The following is an 18303-nucleotide window of genomic DNA, read 5'->3' as shown; positions in this document are numbered from 1 at the left end:
TTTGCTTGAGAATGAGAATACTGCAAAAGTTTTGTTGATCAAGGTGATAGACTAAGAAAATTTTGGGTGCAAAACTTTATTAAGAGAGATAGAGGATCATAATCGACATTATAAAAAATTGATATTATCAATGGTGTTACTCGAATTACTTAATCAACTTATTAATTTTATTAGGATTATGTATAAAATTTTAATATCGTAGAACTTATAATTATCGGCAAACTTGTTTGAATGATTTATAATATTATTATGTTTTGATCATTGTTACTATTATGTTTTTTTTTTTTTATCTTTATGTTATAGATTCAATGATAAAGAAAAAAAATATTATAATGTTCTAAGTGCCAGCCTAGCTGATTTTCTAACAACATTTTCAGGTTACAACCAAATAATAGAAAACACATTTCAAAAAATTGTTTTCCAAGGAAAATATTTTTTCACAGAATAATATATAAATAAATAAAATAAAAAATTGAGTTTAAAATTGAAAATATGATAAAAATTAAGGTGTTTTGTACAACTTATCTTTTAAATATAAATTTAATATACAGTGACATCTATATATACTTACTATTATTAAAATAGTCTCACCTGCATCAAATTTTGCTGCATGTCCGGCGGTAGAATAAAGTTTCCTGCTCAAATCGTTCCTTAATTTTCCTGGGATTGCTTAAGAACATCGACTATTTTTATGTTTTAAAAAATAATATAAATAATTTGTTATTAAAATTAAATATGAAAAAGACAATTTTACCCTTATTTAACTCTCTCTCTCTCTCTCTCTCTAAGCTTGTTTGGCTCTTCAGTTTGAATCTCGACCATTTAGACAAAAAAGCTTCAAAGCCAAAACGCTGAGCCAAACAAAACAGAATGTGTCTTACATCATTGCTTTCTCTTCAACTGTCGAAATTTTAGGAGTTCCTATGCGATTAAGATTGTTATATCTTGTTATGGGTCACCATTGGCTAATTATTGCATGTTCCGTACGACCAGAGACAGAGCAAGCATTGTAGGGAGGATCCAACCACTAGAGCGAGATCAGATCAGATGCTGACTGCAAGTTGTATTGCCTGAAAAGGAGAAGCTTCCTCCACAAAGCGCCACTGCTTGCCACATTGCAAGAGAGGGAGAGCGAGAGGCGCGCACACCCATAAAAAATGAAGCCACTGCTATAATGTTACAAAAAAGAAAGGTACACAGAACAACTCAACTCCAACTCAACTCTTTGTATTGAAAATAGCAACTCTGTGAGCTCTACTCCAGCCTCCAGTGATCACAGCAATATTTTCTTTCTAAAACTTGCAATTTCCCAAAACACCCAAGAATCTTAAAAAGCTGATTCCGTGCTTTCATCTTTTGCCAAAAACAAAGTTTACAAGGTGATAACAGAAAACTAAAAACCGTAACAAAATCAAACCACCGTTTTGCTTGCTGCTGTCCACTGTTTGCTTATTTCTTGTATTTTGCCAGAAAGAACGATGGCTTGTCTTACAAATATCTCCATGATTTTCAGTGTATATTCTCATCCAAGGTACTGAATTTTGCCAAAAACAAAATGCATCTTAACTTGTAAAATGCAAAGCTCAGTTGGTGCATTCACCAGAAACAATTATGTTTCTACTACTAGCTACCCTATCTACTACTACAATTATGTTTTCAAGTGATATGATCCAAGGCACTTCACACAACTCACTGTGTCCTCAACGCCTTAATCCAATCAATTTCCATTTGGAAATCACCGGGGCCGGACCTAGCACCTGGAACGCCACCTTCTGCATTGACAGATAGAGACATGCCAACAATCCGAGACGGATTCATTTCCAAGTCTGCATCGATGACATTCCCTCTCCATGTTGGCAGATATCGAGTTAGAGGAATCTGTAAAATTCCATAATTCCAAAGCGCACACAATGAGTTGATCAAATTATCCTTTCTTGTAGCCCCTTGACGCATGTGGGATGCATGCACATAAGTATCACATGTTCAAAATTCAACAATGTGGAAGCAAGCAAATCAAGCAGTAGACCCAAAAACTCTTTCTGGATGGATGGCTTGTCCTTTGGTAGTATCTTGCCTCTTATGGACAGGGTGTTAAAAAGATGAGAAAATTGTTTCACGTTGTTTCAATATGATAATTCCCTATCAGGTATTCCAAGCTTCCTAAAAGAAATGGAATCAGGTTCCCTTTTATCTAGAATCTTTCATGTTATTTTGATACACAAGGCTGCAGATGTGAGGATTTCTGGAGAGGAGGAGGAGGTGTCGGGATGACACCAGCAAAGCCACCACAGAGAAGCAGAAAACTTCCTCAAGGATACTTGGAATAATGAAGATTGGATAAAAGAAATTACTGCGCTGAATATTCATGAAGAAAATGTGCTGGCAATTTGGAAATTAGGACGAGATGACGTCAGAGATTGTTAGAAAAGTTGGTAGTCTGTAATTGATGGTTATGACAGTTAGAGAGGAAGTTAGAGGAGTTGCTAAGGGAGTAGAGACCACTGCTTCTTTAATATAAAAGAAAATATGAATGACTTGTAAAGCATATAGAAGAAAATAAATCATCTTCTCTCAGTTTCTTCTTCTCTAGCTTTCTCTCATTTCTCCCAATTCTGTATCCTAATCTGCTCTGTCCTAGGGAATTGATCACTGACTCCTATTTCAGTGAGTTTATTCCAACACATTTGCAGAACGTGCCAACATAAGCCAGAAAGCAAAAAAATACATAAAAGATTGGATTTGTACATGTCATATGCATCTAACACCTAATTTTACCATGATCCATAATTGAGGAAGTTTGGTTAGCCAGCAAACCATTTTGTACGAGATGCATAATCTCAATCACTTAACCTCCACAATAAAAGGAAATCTTGTTACAGGCATACTATAGTTCAATCCAAGATAGTATGTTTAGTATATCAACAATATCAGGTCAATGTTTTATGCCTCCTTTGTATGTTGTGGTCTTAGATAAATCAAAGTATCATTCCCTCTCCTTTCTTCACTTTCTTTAATTCACAGCTTGCAAACTGATTTGAGTAACTTTTAGACACACAAAACACTTACCAAACAACAAAACATGCAAACAAGGGAGATTGGAAACTTACCTTTGTGATATACCAGTTGTCTTTAGGCATAAAGACAAAGGCTTGCCAGGAATTATCCTCCTGCTGCCCAGGTGAGTTCACCCAATTTTCTGTATAAATCTGCACCAAAGTATGCTCCTGTTCAGTTAAAAGTGAGAGGTTGGATATTAACCACTAAAACTAGACAATGCAATAGATGTAAAACCGTCTAAATATCCCCAATCTACTATAAAAAAGGAGAGCTCACGGTAGAAATATAACATCTCCCATCTCCTTTGACTTTTAGAGCTATGGTGTCATATGCATCCAAATCAATGAAGCCATCAAACTGCATACCATTTCAAAAACATATTAGAAAATATAAGGACGAGCATGTGCAGTCCATGTATTTTAAAATAAATCACTCCATTTAACACTACATGATGATCGATGTATAAAATTATTCTAGTAATAGTAGTAATTAAAGACAGGCCAACTAACAATTGTTCAAAGAATGCAAAAAACTTGTTTCATAATCAAACAAATAAATCTCCATATCGCATGAATTTGACTGATTTACCTTTCATTCCACAGGGAGGAATAACTCTCACAGACAAAAGAACCAAACAAATAGAAAAATAATCTACTGTCAAGAGAGAGTGATTGGTCAACTCCAAACTGCTTCATTTAAGTTACAAGAATTCATGTTCATGTGATAAGAGGCCAACTTCTACCCTGAACCAAATCCTTCCAATTTTCATTCTGACTCCTTAATATTGTAGAGTAGCCTACTCAATCCCCATTCTCACCCATGAGTTAGCTGTGTTAATGCCTGGAGGAATTGTGGCTTCTGAGTTCCCAAAATAGAAGTTTATCAGAGTAAAAATGCCTACATATCACAGGCATATGGTTGAAAGTGCCTTTCCGTGGTTTCTAAAAGTTCCTAGTAACTTTAAAAAGTGAGCTTGAATGCAACATGAATGAAATAGTTATGCTTAAGGAAATTAAAAGACCAGAATCCTGATCCATAATAATTAAGCAGGCCCATCACGCCACCTTTTCCAACAACCTATCAATCTTTAATCCCGCTGTGTGGGAGTGGCTACATGAATTCTAGCTTGTTTGATTTTGACACCATCCTCTTTTCCACAAACAAAAAATACCAGGAAGAAAAAGGAGGAGCAGTTTAGTTACAGAAGACACCTTTCTAGTTTTTGATCCCCAGCTTCTCTTTTTTCATAGAAAATTTAAAAAATGAGTTCAATTGTTAAATACAGAAAACTGTTTTCTTATCTTGAAAACTAAAAATTATGTTCAAAATGGTATTACAGGCTCCTTTCTTTGTCAAGAAAATATTGGAAAACATCTCAACATGTTTTCCTAATTGTCAATATAAATTTTGAAAACAAAATTGTTTTTATCCTACAACAACAACAACAACATATCCAGCCTTTATCCCACTATGTGGGGTTGGCTACATGAATTCTGGACTTCTATGTAAGTTACGCCCCAACAGATAGTTTGTCTAGAATTCATATTTGGATCCCACTAGGTTTTACACTAGTTGTCGGCTACCTAACGCAACTCTCCTCCTTTATCCGGGCTTGGGACTGGCAGTGGATAACATCCCCTGGCGGAGTACTGTGATTTATCCTATTTAAAAAAAAAAATCTCATTTGAATGTGATTTATTGTTTTCTGCTTTCAGTCAACAAATTTTCTAAACCACAGAGTGGTTTTCATGACTAACTAGCCCTGAACTGTTTTAAAAAATTCAAGCCGTGGCATAAGGTTGCTACACCATGACCAGGTCTCATGACCTCTTAAATATGTAGCCTATCTATATGAGGGAGTAAGGCTACATATTCTAACCATCCCAAGGCAGTAGCAGGAGCCTCTTACATGGGGGAAAGTTGCAGTTGCTGCTGCTACTTGGCTTTGCTTGAAAACAAACAGCTTAAAATAATAACAAGAAGAATGGAGCTGCTAATAGACATTTCTGAATATTATTTTTTGGAACCTATGGCACTGATATCTGTTCACCTTCTTAGAGCGCATACCACAAAAGCCACTCCGAGTAATATTCCATTTGGAATCCTCAGCTACATCCAGAGAGAGTTTTCCTGAGAAGATACCTATAAAATAAATGACAAATTAAGATTTGAGAGTTAAATCCAAGTTGCAATTATGAAATAAAAGGGAGTCCCCAGTGCACGAACTTTCTTTCTCTGTGAGGATCAGGGGAACATTGTTGAAATTAAAAAAAAAAAAATCAAGAATAAGGAGAGGGAGGAGGAGAAAACCCCAACAAAGTGACCAACAAACAAAAAACAGAACATAGTGAATTTGCAAAGTTTAAATGCAGATCTGTGTTTTTAAGCTTCTCATTTCACAGATTGAAGTTAACCAGTTCAAAAAAAATCCGTGTGCTATCTGCATCTGACAACAAACTTAAAAAGTCAACTTGAATTAAAGAGTGGCAGACTATAATACAACGAAATGAGTTTTCCAATCAATGGAAAACAAAATATGCCATTTGTACTTTACAAACTGTAAAAACTCAACTTCAATTAAAAAGAGTGGCAGACACTATAGAATTGTATAAACAAAATATTATTGTGGAGATTTTCTAGAAGGGAGGTGTTTATATGGCCATATATTACACCATTGATGAACATGTCCCAAGCATGGAACTATGAAAGACCATTATCTTGTTCTTTATTTTTTGAAAGGTAATATTAGAAAAGACCACCATTATCTAGACACACAACAAGGGGAGTTTGTAATATTCAGTGGGAGTTAACCCCTCGGGGTAGAGCAAACAGTCCTCCGCACACTTTCAGGAGCTTAGGTGCCACAAGGTTGTGGGTTCGAGTCTAGATCGGCGTGGGCAGTATATTATCTAAGTCTATCCGAGGGGCTCTAGGTTTCGACCCGGACTTACCTGTCCTACCCGTTAACCCGAGCGGGCGGACTGTGGTTTATGGGGAGGGGTGTGACGGTCTGGCCGAAGGCTGCTGTGTATCAGGGACCCCTTGATTTCCACGTTACAAAAAATATATATATATATATATATTTTCAGTGGGAGTTACCTTTTGATCCATTTCCAGCATCCCTAATCTCCAAAGATGCAGAGGACAAACCTGAAAAGTTAAGCAATCACTGACAACGATAGGAATCTCCCATTTGGATAAAGATTAGAATCCCTGCACAATACCTACCTCTATACAAATTTCGCTCATGCAGGATAAGTAATTAAACAAGGCAAATAGAGCCATCTAGTATGTGCTATAAAAAGAAAAGATATGAAAGGAGCCATACGTTTCTTAAAATGAAGATAGTTTCAAGAATATAATGAAAATGAGAATTTCCATTTTGGAACCACCGCATTTATTGAAAACAATTTATATGACTTCCACTATAAGAGAAAATGATCAAAAGGTCAAAACTAGAGAGAGAGAGAGAGAGATGTTTCTGCATTGGTTAGTTGGAATACAATACATCATGCACTTATGCAACATGCATGTCAAAGTATAGCACACCTCCATATTCAGAATCTGAATACAAATGCCACTTTTTGAGCTCTTCCTTTGAATTGAAACTGAAAATATATCTTTCACTCGGAGGAATCAAATCTTCAGCACTCCATGTGAGAGCTACAAGTTGACAACAGAATCAGAAGGTGAAGGTCAGGCATATAAATATACATAGAAGGAAAATAAACCAATTTTCCATTTAATTATTTTTATGTAATGGACAAGTTTAAGTTTTAGAAAGATGCATTCAGAAGATGCGCAAGCAAACAAAAGTTAGATAAAAAGTGTTTATCTGGGTACTGCATGACAATAAAGCAAATTACGTAAAAGATAGTCATATTTTATATCTTCAGACTCCAAAAAAGATAAGAAGATGATGACAACAATACAACTGAAGTCATATATTCTACCTTCAGACTTCAGCATATAGCAATTCATGTTCAGTTAAAATCATCCAGCATTTAAGGATAAAATTGAAGAAAATCTGGAGAAAATGAAGCAGAGGTCATTTCTTCTTAAGAGCTAATGGCCGTCAGATATGTAAGCCTTTGAGGCTAAATGTTATATATCCAGTCATTTCATTTAATAAATTCAATTAAACATTGTATCCACTTGTAAATATCTTCCACTTCCACCTGGTCTTAAAACGGTCATATTGTATTTAGTGCAAAATGAGAGTGCCAACCTGCAACCAATACCAATAGAGGGTCCTAAAACTACCCTTTCCACATGATGCTTTCATAAAGGACTACAGGACTGGATTCCTTCACCCCTTTCTTGCAGTTAGAAATCTTCAATGGAGGGATCCAAAAGCCTAACACATAGTTATGGACAAGTCAAAGTTCATAAACACCAACAAAATAAGTAACTTAATTAGTAATTAGTGATTGCTCTATCAGTTTTTTTTTTGATAGATCAAATACATTAACAATCCCATAATAAAGGTGAATTATGTCATCATGTTTCTGACAAGCGAAGAAATGTCCGAACTTTTTGAACTTGCATTCTAGTCATGTATTGATTGAAGAAACTACAGGTTTTAAGATATATTCTCAGTCATCTTGTAAGTACCACAAGCATGAAAGGGGAGAAGTTTTTCCTCCTCTTTTTTTTAATGTTAAGAACCACAAAGGAGATTCAGATAAAACCTTTTAGTATAGTAGTATGAGCTTTACGAAGGTCATCCAGGACAATATATACTTACAGTTTTGATTGGAAGAGCTTTATGGATGTTTATACCTCATCAAGAAGCAGTGTGCGCTGTGTTATATACAATAGGGAGTCTCAAAAAGAAATAAACTTGACTTCTCAAAATAGGGAAGGCTCCAAAAGAATTACTCTACTCTCTACCTGACTTCCCTAAATAGAAAGGCTAGAATGCAATTCAAAACTGTGAGTGACATTTTAGTAAAATTCAATAAGAAAGGTTGGCAGTGGAGGCTGTGGCTACCTAATTCGAGATTTAAAAGTTTGAGACTCACATTTCATTGGATTTCCACTAAAGGTTCAGTAAAGCTCTGTGGCTACCAGGTTACTCTTACTCATCAAAAATAACCTGCAGCAATGTTGCTTCACAAATTGATTGAACAGTTACAAACTTACAAACTAGACAAGTTTAGAGGGCTCTACACCTGAATTATTTAATAAGAATGGAATATTTATCATCAAGTGAAGGAAGATGAGAGTATTTTTTTTAACTTCTAATATTAAAAGGAATACCAATAAAATTCCTTAAAATCTTATTTAGATTGCCCAACAGAATAAATGATAGATGATTTAATATAGACTAAAATTAGGAAAGAATTGATAGAAAAGAAAAAGAAACCTAAAGAACAGCCAAAATTATCAAGCAGTAGACAGGGATCAACTTCCCACCAGCATAGCAGTTATTGCAAATTCAACATGAATAAAAATAATAAACATTTCTTATCATTCAGATGGCACACCTTTCTTAGTTGCATTAAGAGAAGCTTGCCAAAGTGCTCGAAACCTGGACATCTCACTTGCCGCTTAAACTTCCTAAAATACACAGACTAACTTTCTCAGATCTTTACTCATGAATGATATAACATAAAAAAAAGGAAAAAAAAAAAAACCCTAAAGGCAATACAAACTGCAACCTTGCAATCAAAAAAGCAGTCCTTGAAGGATTACGCACCCAAAGCTTCAGTATAATTTTGATAATCTTGGTTAAGATACAACATGAAGAATTACATGAACCAAGTCTCCATTTGCTTTCAAAGCAAAATATTTTACACTGAACAATAATTTTTTTAAAAAATTGGTTTACATGGAAAGTATTATTTTTAACAAATTTTTGGATGCTTGGATGAGTATTATTTTTGTTTCTTTTATGTTATAACATTTCAAGGCAGGCCTCTGTCACAAAAGTGATAAGAGAAAGAAAATCTGGGTTTAATAAATTTGTAGTCCTCAACATACTTGATCAATCTGGTAGAACCGTAGCCATCAGAACAATATATATATATATATGTATGCATGTATAATGAGATTTTTCAGCGAAGCACTTTGATGAACAGGTAACAGAAGAGCAGATAACAAAAAATTATTGCAAATTTAGTGCAAAAAAACAAATGATTTACAAACATGAAAATAATAATTTGGTGATTGAAAATGAAAAGTGGACCAATTTGAACAAAAACTAGTCAGCAAAATGTAATTAAATCAAACCCAAATAAGTATCAACAACACTATCACAGGCTGATTGATAATCCTGAAAATTTTCAAGTTCTTGAAACAAATTGAGGAGGTCACATGTTTGTCACAGAAGGGAGCCTAGGACTGATGAATCAAATAGTTAAGTCTTGGTTTATTTTTTGCTTACTATTGTAATTTCCTTATTGCGGTAAACTCGGTATTTTTCTGCTGTAACTTCCCTAGTGATATTAGCTGGAAGATTCCCCACGTGGGTGGGAATTAGAATAGGGCAAAGAAGCAGTTATAACCTCATGGAGAAGGGATCTGCTGTAGCAGTCCCCACCCACCGAGTGTTTAAATATTCCCAGCTTGCTGGAGAAAGGATCATTGAATGAGAATACCAAAATTGATTCTCCTCCATTGGTCCTATTTCTCTCCTTCTTCTCTCTTATTCTTAACTCTCGTCTTCTCCCTCCCTTGCTCTGTTCTGTTTTGTGTTGGTCAAAACCCACTCCTAATCCAATATGGGCTAGGAGTAGTTACATTCACGGGTGTGCCGTGACAATGTTCAAGTCAGGAAACAGTCTCTCTGCTCAGCAAGGATAAAGCTGTGTACAATTGACCTTCCCGAGAGCTTGCAATGTAGGAGCCTTGCGCACAGGGTTCACTTTTTATTTTCATTAATTGAAGCAGATTGACATCATTAACAGGAATGTAAATCTGCCATATCCCACAACTTCATAACTGGAACAACATAATCCAGACATCAATTGTAATGATAACAGCCTGGCATCAGATTTTCATCACAGGATTTCATGCTACTGCCAGAGGATCTGTCTAAGCTTTATGACTCAATCTTCGAGAAGTCATATTATAATTAGGTCAGATTCATTAATTCATTTTTCTCCTTGTGGTCCCATATTCCTCAAGAGTCAAGATTATTGGGTCAGTACTGGAAAAAAAATCAGCAAGTTTTAGTAACAAAACTTACTGAAACAAAATTAGTAAGTTGCTCTTAGTGGAATTGGCATAAAACATAATTTCTGTCTCCTAATTAGCACATCCAAACGCTGAGTAATTCTAAAAATGCTTTTGGTAAAAAAATTAATTTAAAACAAACGAAGCCTAAATAAGCATATTTTTCCTTGGAAAATTATAAAGCAGCTTACAAGTTAAAACAACATTTTGTAGCCTTAAAACCAAAGACAATTTTTTTTTCCCTTTTAAAGTCCAGCATTACCCTACACAAACAAGGCCTAAGAAGAGGCTGAGGAACAGCAACAAATGTAATTTGTCATAACTTGTAGAAATTGAAACTCTCAGTTTTCGGGCCTTCAACTACCTCAAGCTTCAGCAAATGCAAAGTACAAGGAGCAGAAAAGAAAAATGTCACCCGTCCCTCTCTAGCCCCTAGTTGGGGTGCTCTTGCCGAGCCCATTCTTGGTTGAAGTTATTTTTCTTTCTTTTGTTTTTTTTTTTTTTTCACTTCTTTAGTTCGTTTATTGAAGTAGGGCCAAGTAAAGACTTCCCCAAATTTGGCGAAACGTATCATCAGAACGACCAAGAAACCAACAAAAATCAATTTCCTTAATACATGGATAACTTTTCCTGACCAAATTCTGCATATATATTCAAATCGTTGTCTAAATGGATTCAAATTCGGAGGGCAATAGCTGGATAAATACGATACGCAACAATTAACAAACGTAAATAGGAGCACTATTACTTAGTAGATCGCTTGAAACAACTGATAGTGATTGTAGCCCATAAACCCTAGACTTACTGAAATGAATTGCATAGCTATTCAATGTATCAAGAGAACGAAATTGACCGTTAATGTCTGCCAGATGAAGATGCAGCGACCAGATGCGTCGCCGACTGAAGGCGATCGACTCTTCAGTAAGAGATGGCCAGAAAGTGCCAGAGAAGACAAATGGCCGGATCTGCAAGATTTCTCCGGAAGGACAGCGGGTTTACTCGACTTCGCCGGAAGTGAACCGGTAGTCGGCGGCGGGCGGCGGTGAGGAATGGCTCTCGGTTCTTAAAGTGGAGGAAGAGAGACAATGGTGAGATGAACAGGGTGTTTGGCTTACCGGTTTGAACAATTATAAATTACATCGCTTATTTTATTACGCCAGTTACGTTTTTAAGTTATTTTTAATTTTTTAAAATAACAAAAACACATTCTCCTCGATATTTTTAAAAATAAAATAATAATAATAATAATAAATTATTTTAAATATTTTCATCCAAAACAAATTCTAAATTCAAAACATGGGTGTTTTGATATTCTCTTCCTCTCTTCCTTCTCTTCAATCCATCGCCGTCGACCACCGCTTCTTTCTTTTCATCTATTCAAGCCAGATTCACCTCTCGCCGCTTCATTCTCTTCATCTTTTTGACGCCATCACATCCGTTGGCTAGATCCACTGTCATCGCTTCCTTCTCTTTCTCTCTTTTTATCATTGTCGGCTGTGGCAGAAGCAAACGACAGCCGCCAATGAGGACCAACCCCTCTCGGCCATGACTCTGTTGTCTATCGGTGCGCGTCGACCCACCAGCTTCTCTGCCCCGATCATATTTATGTTGCCGAATTCAAGTCACAAGAGATATGGAGGCCAAGAAATAGAAAAAGACGTGAGAGAGAGAAAAAGGGAAGAAATAGGTAGGTTTCTTAGGGGAGTGATTGGGTTTTGCAAAAAGATTATTAAAGATGGGAGGGAAAAGTGGGGGATGGAGGAGAGATGGATGAATAATAATATGTATAATATATAATTTAATAAATAATAATATGTGTATATATGTTAAATAATATATTTATTTTATTATTTTAATTAGTGGTGAACCCGTGTGATACATGAGAGAATTTAATTTAAGAATAAAAAAATAAATTTGTTATTTTAAATAATTTTAATAGAATTAAAATTATAATTTTTTTAATTCTCAATTATTTATCCAAATTTAAATTTAATTAATTATTCGCTATTCAATATGCTAATAGATAACACTTTTAATTCAATGTACTGCCATTCAATGTGGTAAAGAATAATTAACACATTAAGTATGTCACTTGACAAAACACTTATAAATTTATTTATTTATTTATTTATTATATTATATTTATTTATAAATAAATATTATAAAATCTATAATATATTCACTCAAAGATGTTTGCTATTTTTTATTTATTATATTATAATTATAAATATAAATTAAAACTCTTAAATATGAGTAAGAATAAATTTTTTCAATAATAACAAAATTTAAAAAATAAGAATTTTGTTTCTTCCATAGTCTTAAAAATGTGATACCTTAAATATTAATTAGCATTGAAAAAACCTAGCATTTGGCAACCTTAAATGATTTTTTATGAATTTGTTAAGATATCACATTTTCAAGACTATAATATAATTATTAAAGTAATTAATAATTAATTAATCATTACCTTTGATTTAATGTAAATTTTTTAGGGAAAAAATTCACCATTAATTGATACTTGGCAAAATACTTTGTTTGACTATCATATTTTAATATTATATAAATATATATAGAATAAAGTTATAAAGATAATATTTTAAATAAATGGACAATTTTTTATAACTTAATTAATAGTTAAAGTTGTTTATTAATATTTCTCATAAAACCCATGTAAATTTAATACAAATTTTAGAGGCAAAAAATAGCTTGGCAGATTTTTTGAGGAAACAAAAATTTGCAAACTATTCTACTTTAATATAATACATTATATATTATTATATTATACAAAGATAATATAATGCAATAAATATTAATTACAAATCATTAATGCAAATTTTAGGGGAAAATTTCTTTTTTCAAAATTATCCTACTTTTTTATATATAAAGATTATATTATACAAAGATAAGATTTTATTTAATGAATAATTTTTCGTGACTTAGTTAATACTTTAAGTGTCTATTCATATTTCTCATAAATAATATCTATTTTTAATTGATTGACGGATTAATTGATGAGAAGATCTAATAGAAAATATTTATTTTTGATTAATTAAGAGCATTGAAAAATTCATGCAAGTTTAATACAAATTTTAGATGTAAAAAATAGTTTGGTAAATTTTTGGAGGGTGGAAATATTTACGTACTATTCTACTATATATTATACTATTCTACTATAATATATAATATTTATATTATATTATATAAAGATAAAATTTTATATAAATGAATAATTTTCTATGACTTAATTAATAATTTAAGTGTCTATTCATATTCCTCATAAATAGTATTTATTTTTAATTGATTGATGAATTAATTAAATATTTAATATTCACATAATAATGTATTGAAAAACCCATGATTAGCATTGAAAAACTCGTGTATTTAAAATTTATTATTAATTTTACAATAATTAGTACATATTATTTCAAAACAATTGAAAGATTTAAATTATTAATGTAAATTAAAAAATGTAAATTATTAATGCAATAAGTACTAAATGCAAATCATTAACGTAAGTTTTGGGGGGAAATTTTATTACTACTTATTATTTCAAAGTAATTGAAAGATTTAAATTATTAATGCAAATTATAAAATAGAAATTATTAATGCAATAAATATTAATTACAAATCATTAATACAAGTTTTGAGGGGAAATTTATTTTTTCAAGACTATCATACTTTTATATATATAATAATATAAAGATTTTCAAACTATGTTTATTTTTAGTATTTGTATTGAGGCTCGTAATCATATCTCACTTGTTATTAAATTGTTTGATGCAATCTTATCATTTATAATCACAATATGTAATATCAGTTCATGTTTTTAATTTTTATTTTAATACTTTCTATTTATAATAATTACATTATGATCTCATTTGCTATTTTTTTCAAGTTAATTTATTTATTTATTTAAAATTAAATAATTTTAATTTTTTCAATAATTAAATTCATTTAATAAAATATCATTAAAAATTTATTTTCAAAATTTCAAATAAAACGTATTTTCTAATTTTCTATTTTGATAAATAATTTTTTAAAATGACAAAAAGAACGCGTTTTCAATTTTCTGAAAATAGACCATCAAAATAGAAAACTAAAACTGAATTCAAAATTCAAAAGTAAAGAGAACGCAGCCTTAAGAGTTTAAACGGTATTAAACTTATAAATTATTTTAGCAATTTATTCATAAGCTCCCTCAACTTTTTCAAATAAACTTTTGATACCTTATTTCATTAACTAAGCAAATGACTAATTTACCCCCAAACAACTTTTTAATTTTTAACTTTTATCCATCTCATTCATCTATTTGCCTTGTCTATCACTGCTACTTTTTAGTTCTTTCGTCATTGTGGCCATTTCTTAACTTCGATCGTCACTGTTACCGTCAACATCGATCATCGCCTCCAGACCTATACCCATCCTCATCCCCATCGGTCGCCGCCTCTTGCTTCTATTGCCTCTTTTTCCATGTCTGTCGTCGTCATCCGCAGCTCGCGCCTTCATCGTCTGCCATTTCCACCTCCATCAACTTGGCTTTTCTATAAACACAAACACACACACATATATATATTTAATAGTTGTGTGTAATTTATCATATATATTATATTAATATATTTTTTAATAATTATGTATAATTTATCAACATGTAATTGTAACAATTTTATTAGTTAGACAATAATTTATAATTTATTTTTATTAAAAATTAATATTTTATAAATTTTATTTATATTATTCAGTAACATGATTATTTAAATTTTTTTATTAAGTTCTGATAGTTTATCAGTTTTTTTAAACTAAACACATAAGTATATAAATGATAGCTTAAAGTATATTTATCCAAATATATTATCATTTTAAATGTAAGCACCCCCGCCCGGATATTCTCAACCACCCGGACTACCCGAACGAGAGCGCCTACAGGAGGAGAAAGAATGAGACACGAGACCAAAAACCACCCTGGCATGCATACACAAAAATAAGAACAGCGAAAACGAAGCTAAACACATGCATGCACTACGGGTACCCCGCTATCACAGCGGTCATATGATAAATAAATAAACATAGACTCATGTGCCGACATACACGAGACTCGAGGAAAGATCTGGCACAGTACAAAATAATAGAGTAAACCCTACTCAGATATCAGAGTTGATAGGGATTGACGGGACTGCCTGTACACCATACCGATTCTGCCACTAGACGCCGACTCCCTTGCCATTGCCCACGCTGCCTCTACCTGGAATGATGGAAAGCAAAGTGAGTCAAGAGACTCAGCAAGCGTAAAGAAATGAAGGCTGAAGGCTACACAAAGCCAATAAACTTTTCCCAGAATAAACCCCCAGGCACACACAAGCCATGAGACGCTACAACACAATAGCATAGCATAATAAAAACACATACCGGTCCTTGGGGCCCACACAAGACACTTGGCACCCAAGTCCCATGCCAACCTGTCGCTGCCCTGAAAGGCAACATGTATCTCCAACAAACCTGCGCACGCTATCCCGGGTCAGTACTCCCGTCACCCGTCCATGTCAGTACTCCCGACACCCGAGCCATAGGCTCTCTCGGAACGGTACTCTCATCCGAGAACTAAATACTACCAGTAGCCATGCAATGCACATAAAAATGCAATAACGTAATGAGCATCAACATGATACACTGGCGCCCATACATCCAGGCATCAGGCCATGCTCCGCCCACATAGTAAACCACACGCGATACATATACCAGTGCTGGATACAACCTAACCAAGCTAGCATGTCCGTGTCCAAGCATACTCAATAAATGAATATCCCAATATGCAACCTGTACCCATGTGCATATCAAATCATGGACAGCAATATAATAAATTTAAACATGTAGTAAATCACATATTGGCAGAGCTAGTCAGCAGTGCCCGGCACAGGTCAACGGTCAATGACTAGGAGTGTCCACCCGACGGTCCACTTCAAGGTCGTACAATAGTCTACCCCAATGTCACCAAACAGCCGACCCCTGCCCTACTGCTCGATAGCTCTAACCGAACTATAAATAAATTCAAGAAACCGTAAATAAACTCACACGTCTAAGAACCTTGTTCCCAAGCTGGGTTCAACATCATTTCCAAGAAGAGTGGGGGCTGTACAAACCCCCATAGGCTCACAACGAATAAAATTCTAGAAGTCTCGGGTTTAATTTACATTAACACAAATGGATAATAATCCAACAAATAAGGCTATGCGCCGAATTAGAGTAAGGGAGATGATAAAATACGAGAAATCACGGGGTCTTTTACGGGAATTAAAGAACATGAGGAGAGGGTTAGGAGCTTGCCTTTACACGACCGTTTCTTACTTTTCTTGCACTCCCGCTGCGAAGTAAAACGTTTAATAGCGATTAATAAAACAGTGGCTCACATTAATTATTAAATGTGTATTATAAATAATTTAACCGTCTAAAATCCTACGTAAGTGCACCACAAATAAAACTCCAACAAGTCTCATATTTAATTTAACTTAATAAAATTCTTACTAAATTTGGATAATAATTAAGTAAAACGTACACAATTAATTTCTATAACCAAATCAGGTTGAGGGAAGACATAGAATTCATAAATCGAATGAGAATTATGAAGGGAGTAAAGAGCTTACCCTAAATTAATTGTTCCCGGTGTTTATACGCTTACTTGCTGCTAAATTAATACACGTTACGTAACAACAGTATAATCAACCAAAATTAATAAAATTACACCCTAAAATGAATTTCAAACCGCACAAATTAATTCACGTGATTTGTTTAATTTACCTGCATACTTAAACTTTAATTAAACTGGGTTTCTCTCCAATTTCTTCATGATTTTCTCCTCCATTTTAGCTTCTGCGTGCTCTATTTTTCCTCTGTAACTTCTCCCTTTGCTTGCTGTTAAAATCCCCTTAATTTACAACCCCTTCTCGGCCTTAAAAGGAAAGGAAATTGAGGCATCAGACACCGCCGCGTGGCAGCCAGCACAGCCCACCGCCTTCCGTTTCTTTTCTGCTATTCCCTTATAGTAATTTTATATTCTATCTTATTCTTCATGGGCAGCACATGGGTGCATGGCTAAGGGTTCATGAAGGAAGAGATGCTCTTGGGCGTCCATTATGCTGGATACTTCCACTAGCTTCTTTATTTATTTATTTTTTATTTCCCATGAGCATTAATACAATAAACTCTAATATTAAACTACATCCCAAATTATATATATATATATATTTATTTCAGGCACCACTGCAGCCTCCTCACTTAAATTTTAATTTCTCCTCGCTATTACATTCATTTGCATAGAATAACATATACTATTATTATATTTTCAAATTTTGGAATATTACATTATACCTTATCAAATTTTTAAATTTTATATAACTTAAAAGGTAATTTTAAAAACGATAAACCAAACAGCCTCAAAAAGAAGTAATGGTGAAAATGATAATGGAATAGGTTCAAAACTCATTTTACTTTTTAATTATTTTAAGATTTTAAAAATAATTTTAAAAATGGAATGAAAATTTTGAAATAACATTTTTAAACACAATTTAAGTGATTTATATTAAAATCAAAGACGATTATTATATTGCCCCTACGGGCATATAGACCAACGGTTGAGACTATACATATGTTGGTTCCAAAGAGTCTTGGATTCTAACTGCTATATAGTCAGTCATAGGTCCCGTGTTCGAATCTCACTGTTGGGTTCCGTGATTTACCTTTTTTGTAAAAATCTTGAGACTGAGCTGCGCCTTTAAGATGAGGGATTTTACCTTTTGGTCCCAAAGATGTTTATTATATTGTTACGTTTATATTAGTGTATGTCATGATTTTTATTAGCATAATTTGATGAAAAAATAAAAGATAAATTTAATTGTAATAAAAATTAAAATTTTTGTTTTAAAAAATTAAGAAAAAACAACAATTTAGCTATGCTCTCTTCTCTCTTTATTTATAAAAAATATTTTTAATTATAAAAATATGTTTCTAACTTTTATATATAATTAAAGAGTATATATGTGCATTATTTTTTAAAATAAATTTAAATTATTAGAATTT

The 18303-nt window shown here is 33.3% G+C and overlaps 1 protein-coding gene across 2 annotated transcripts; it reads right to left on the bottom strand.

Annotated features, from left to right (window-relative positions):
- Nucleotides 1–1325: 1325 nt before the first annotated feature.
- LOC127790784 (probable complex I intermediate-associated protein 30) lies at nucleotides 1326–11342 on the bottom strand. 2 transcript variants are annotated; one of them, XM_052320462.1, is made up of 8 exons: nucleotides 11090–11342; nucleotides 8547–8619; nucleotides 6607–6720; nucleotides 6157–6207; nucleotides 5108–5199; nucleotides 3334–3414; nucleotides 3108–3224; nucleotides 1326–1878 (listed from the first exon to the last, which is right to left on the bottom strand). In XM_052320462.1, exons 2-8 carry the CDS (start codon nucleotides 8596–8598, stop codon nucleotides 1690–1692), a joined length of 696 nt encoding a protein of 231 aa, XP_052176422.1. In that variant the 5' UTR covers nucleotides 8599–8619; nucleotides 11090–11342; the 3' UTR covers nucleotides 1326–1689. The 2 variants fall into 2 exon arrangements, with proteins under 2 accessions (XP_052176422.1, XP_052176423.1); XM_052320463.1 differs by having other exon boundaries at nucleotides 3108–3206.
- Between the last annotated feature and the right edge of the window lie 6961 nt (nucleotides 11343–18303).

Source organism: Diospyros lotus, chromosome 14 (genome assembly GCF_014633365.1).
Source record: "Diospyros lotus cultivar Yz01 chromosome 14, ASM1463336v1, whole genome shotgun sequence".
NCBI lineage: Eukaryota > Viridiplantae > Streptophyta > Magnoliopsida > Ericales > Ebenaceae > Diospyros > Diospyros lotus.
Note: the sequence above shows the minus strand (reverse complement) of the source record. Positions and strands in the feature narration are given on the sequence as shown.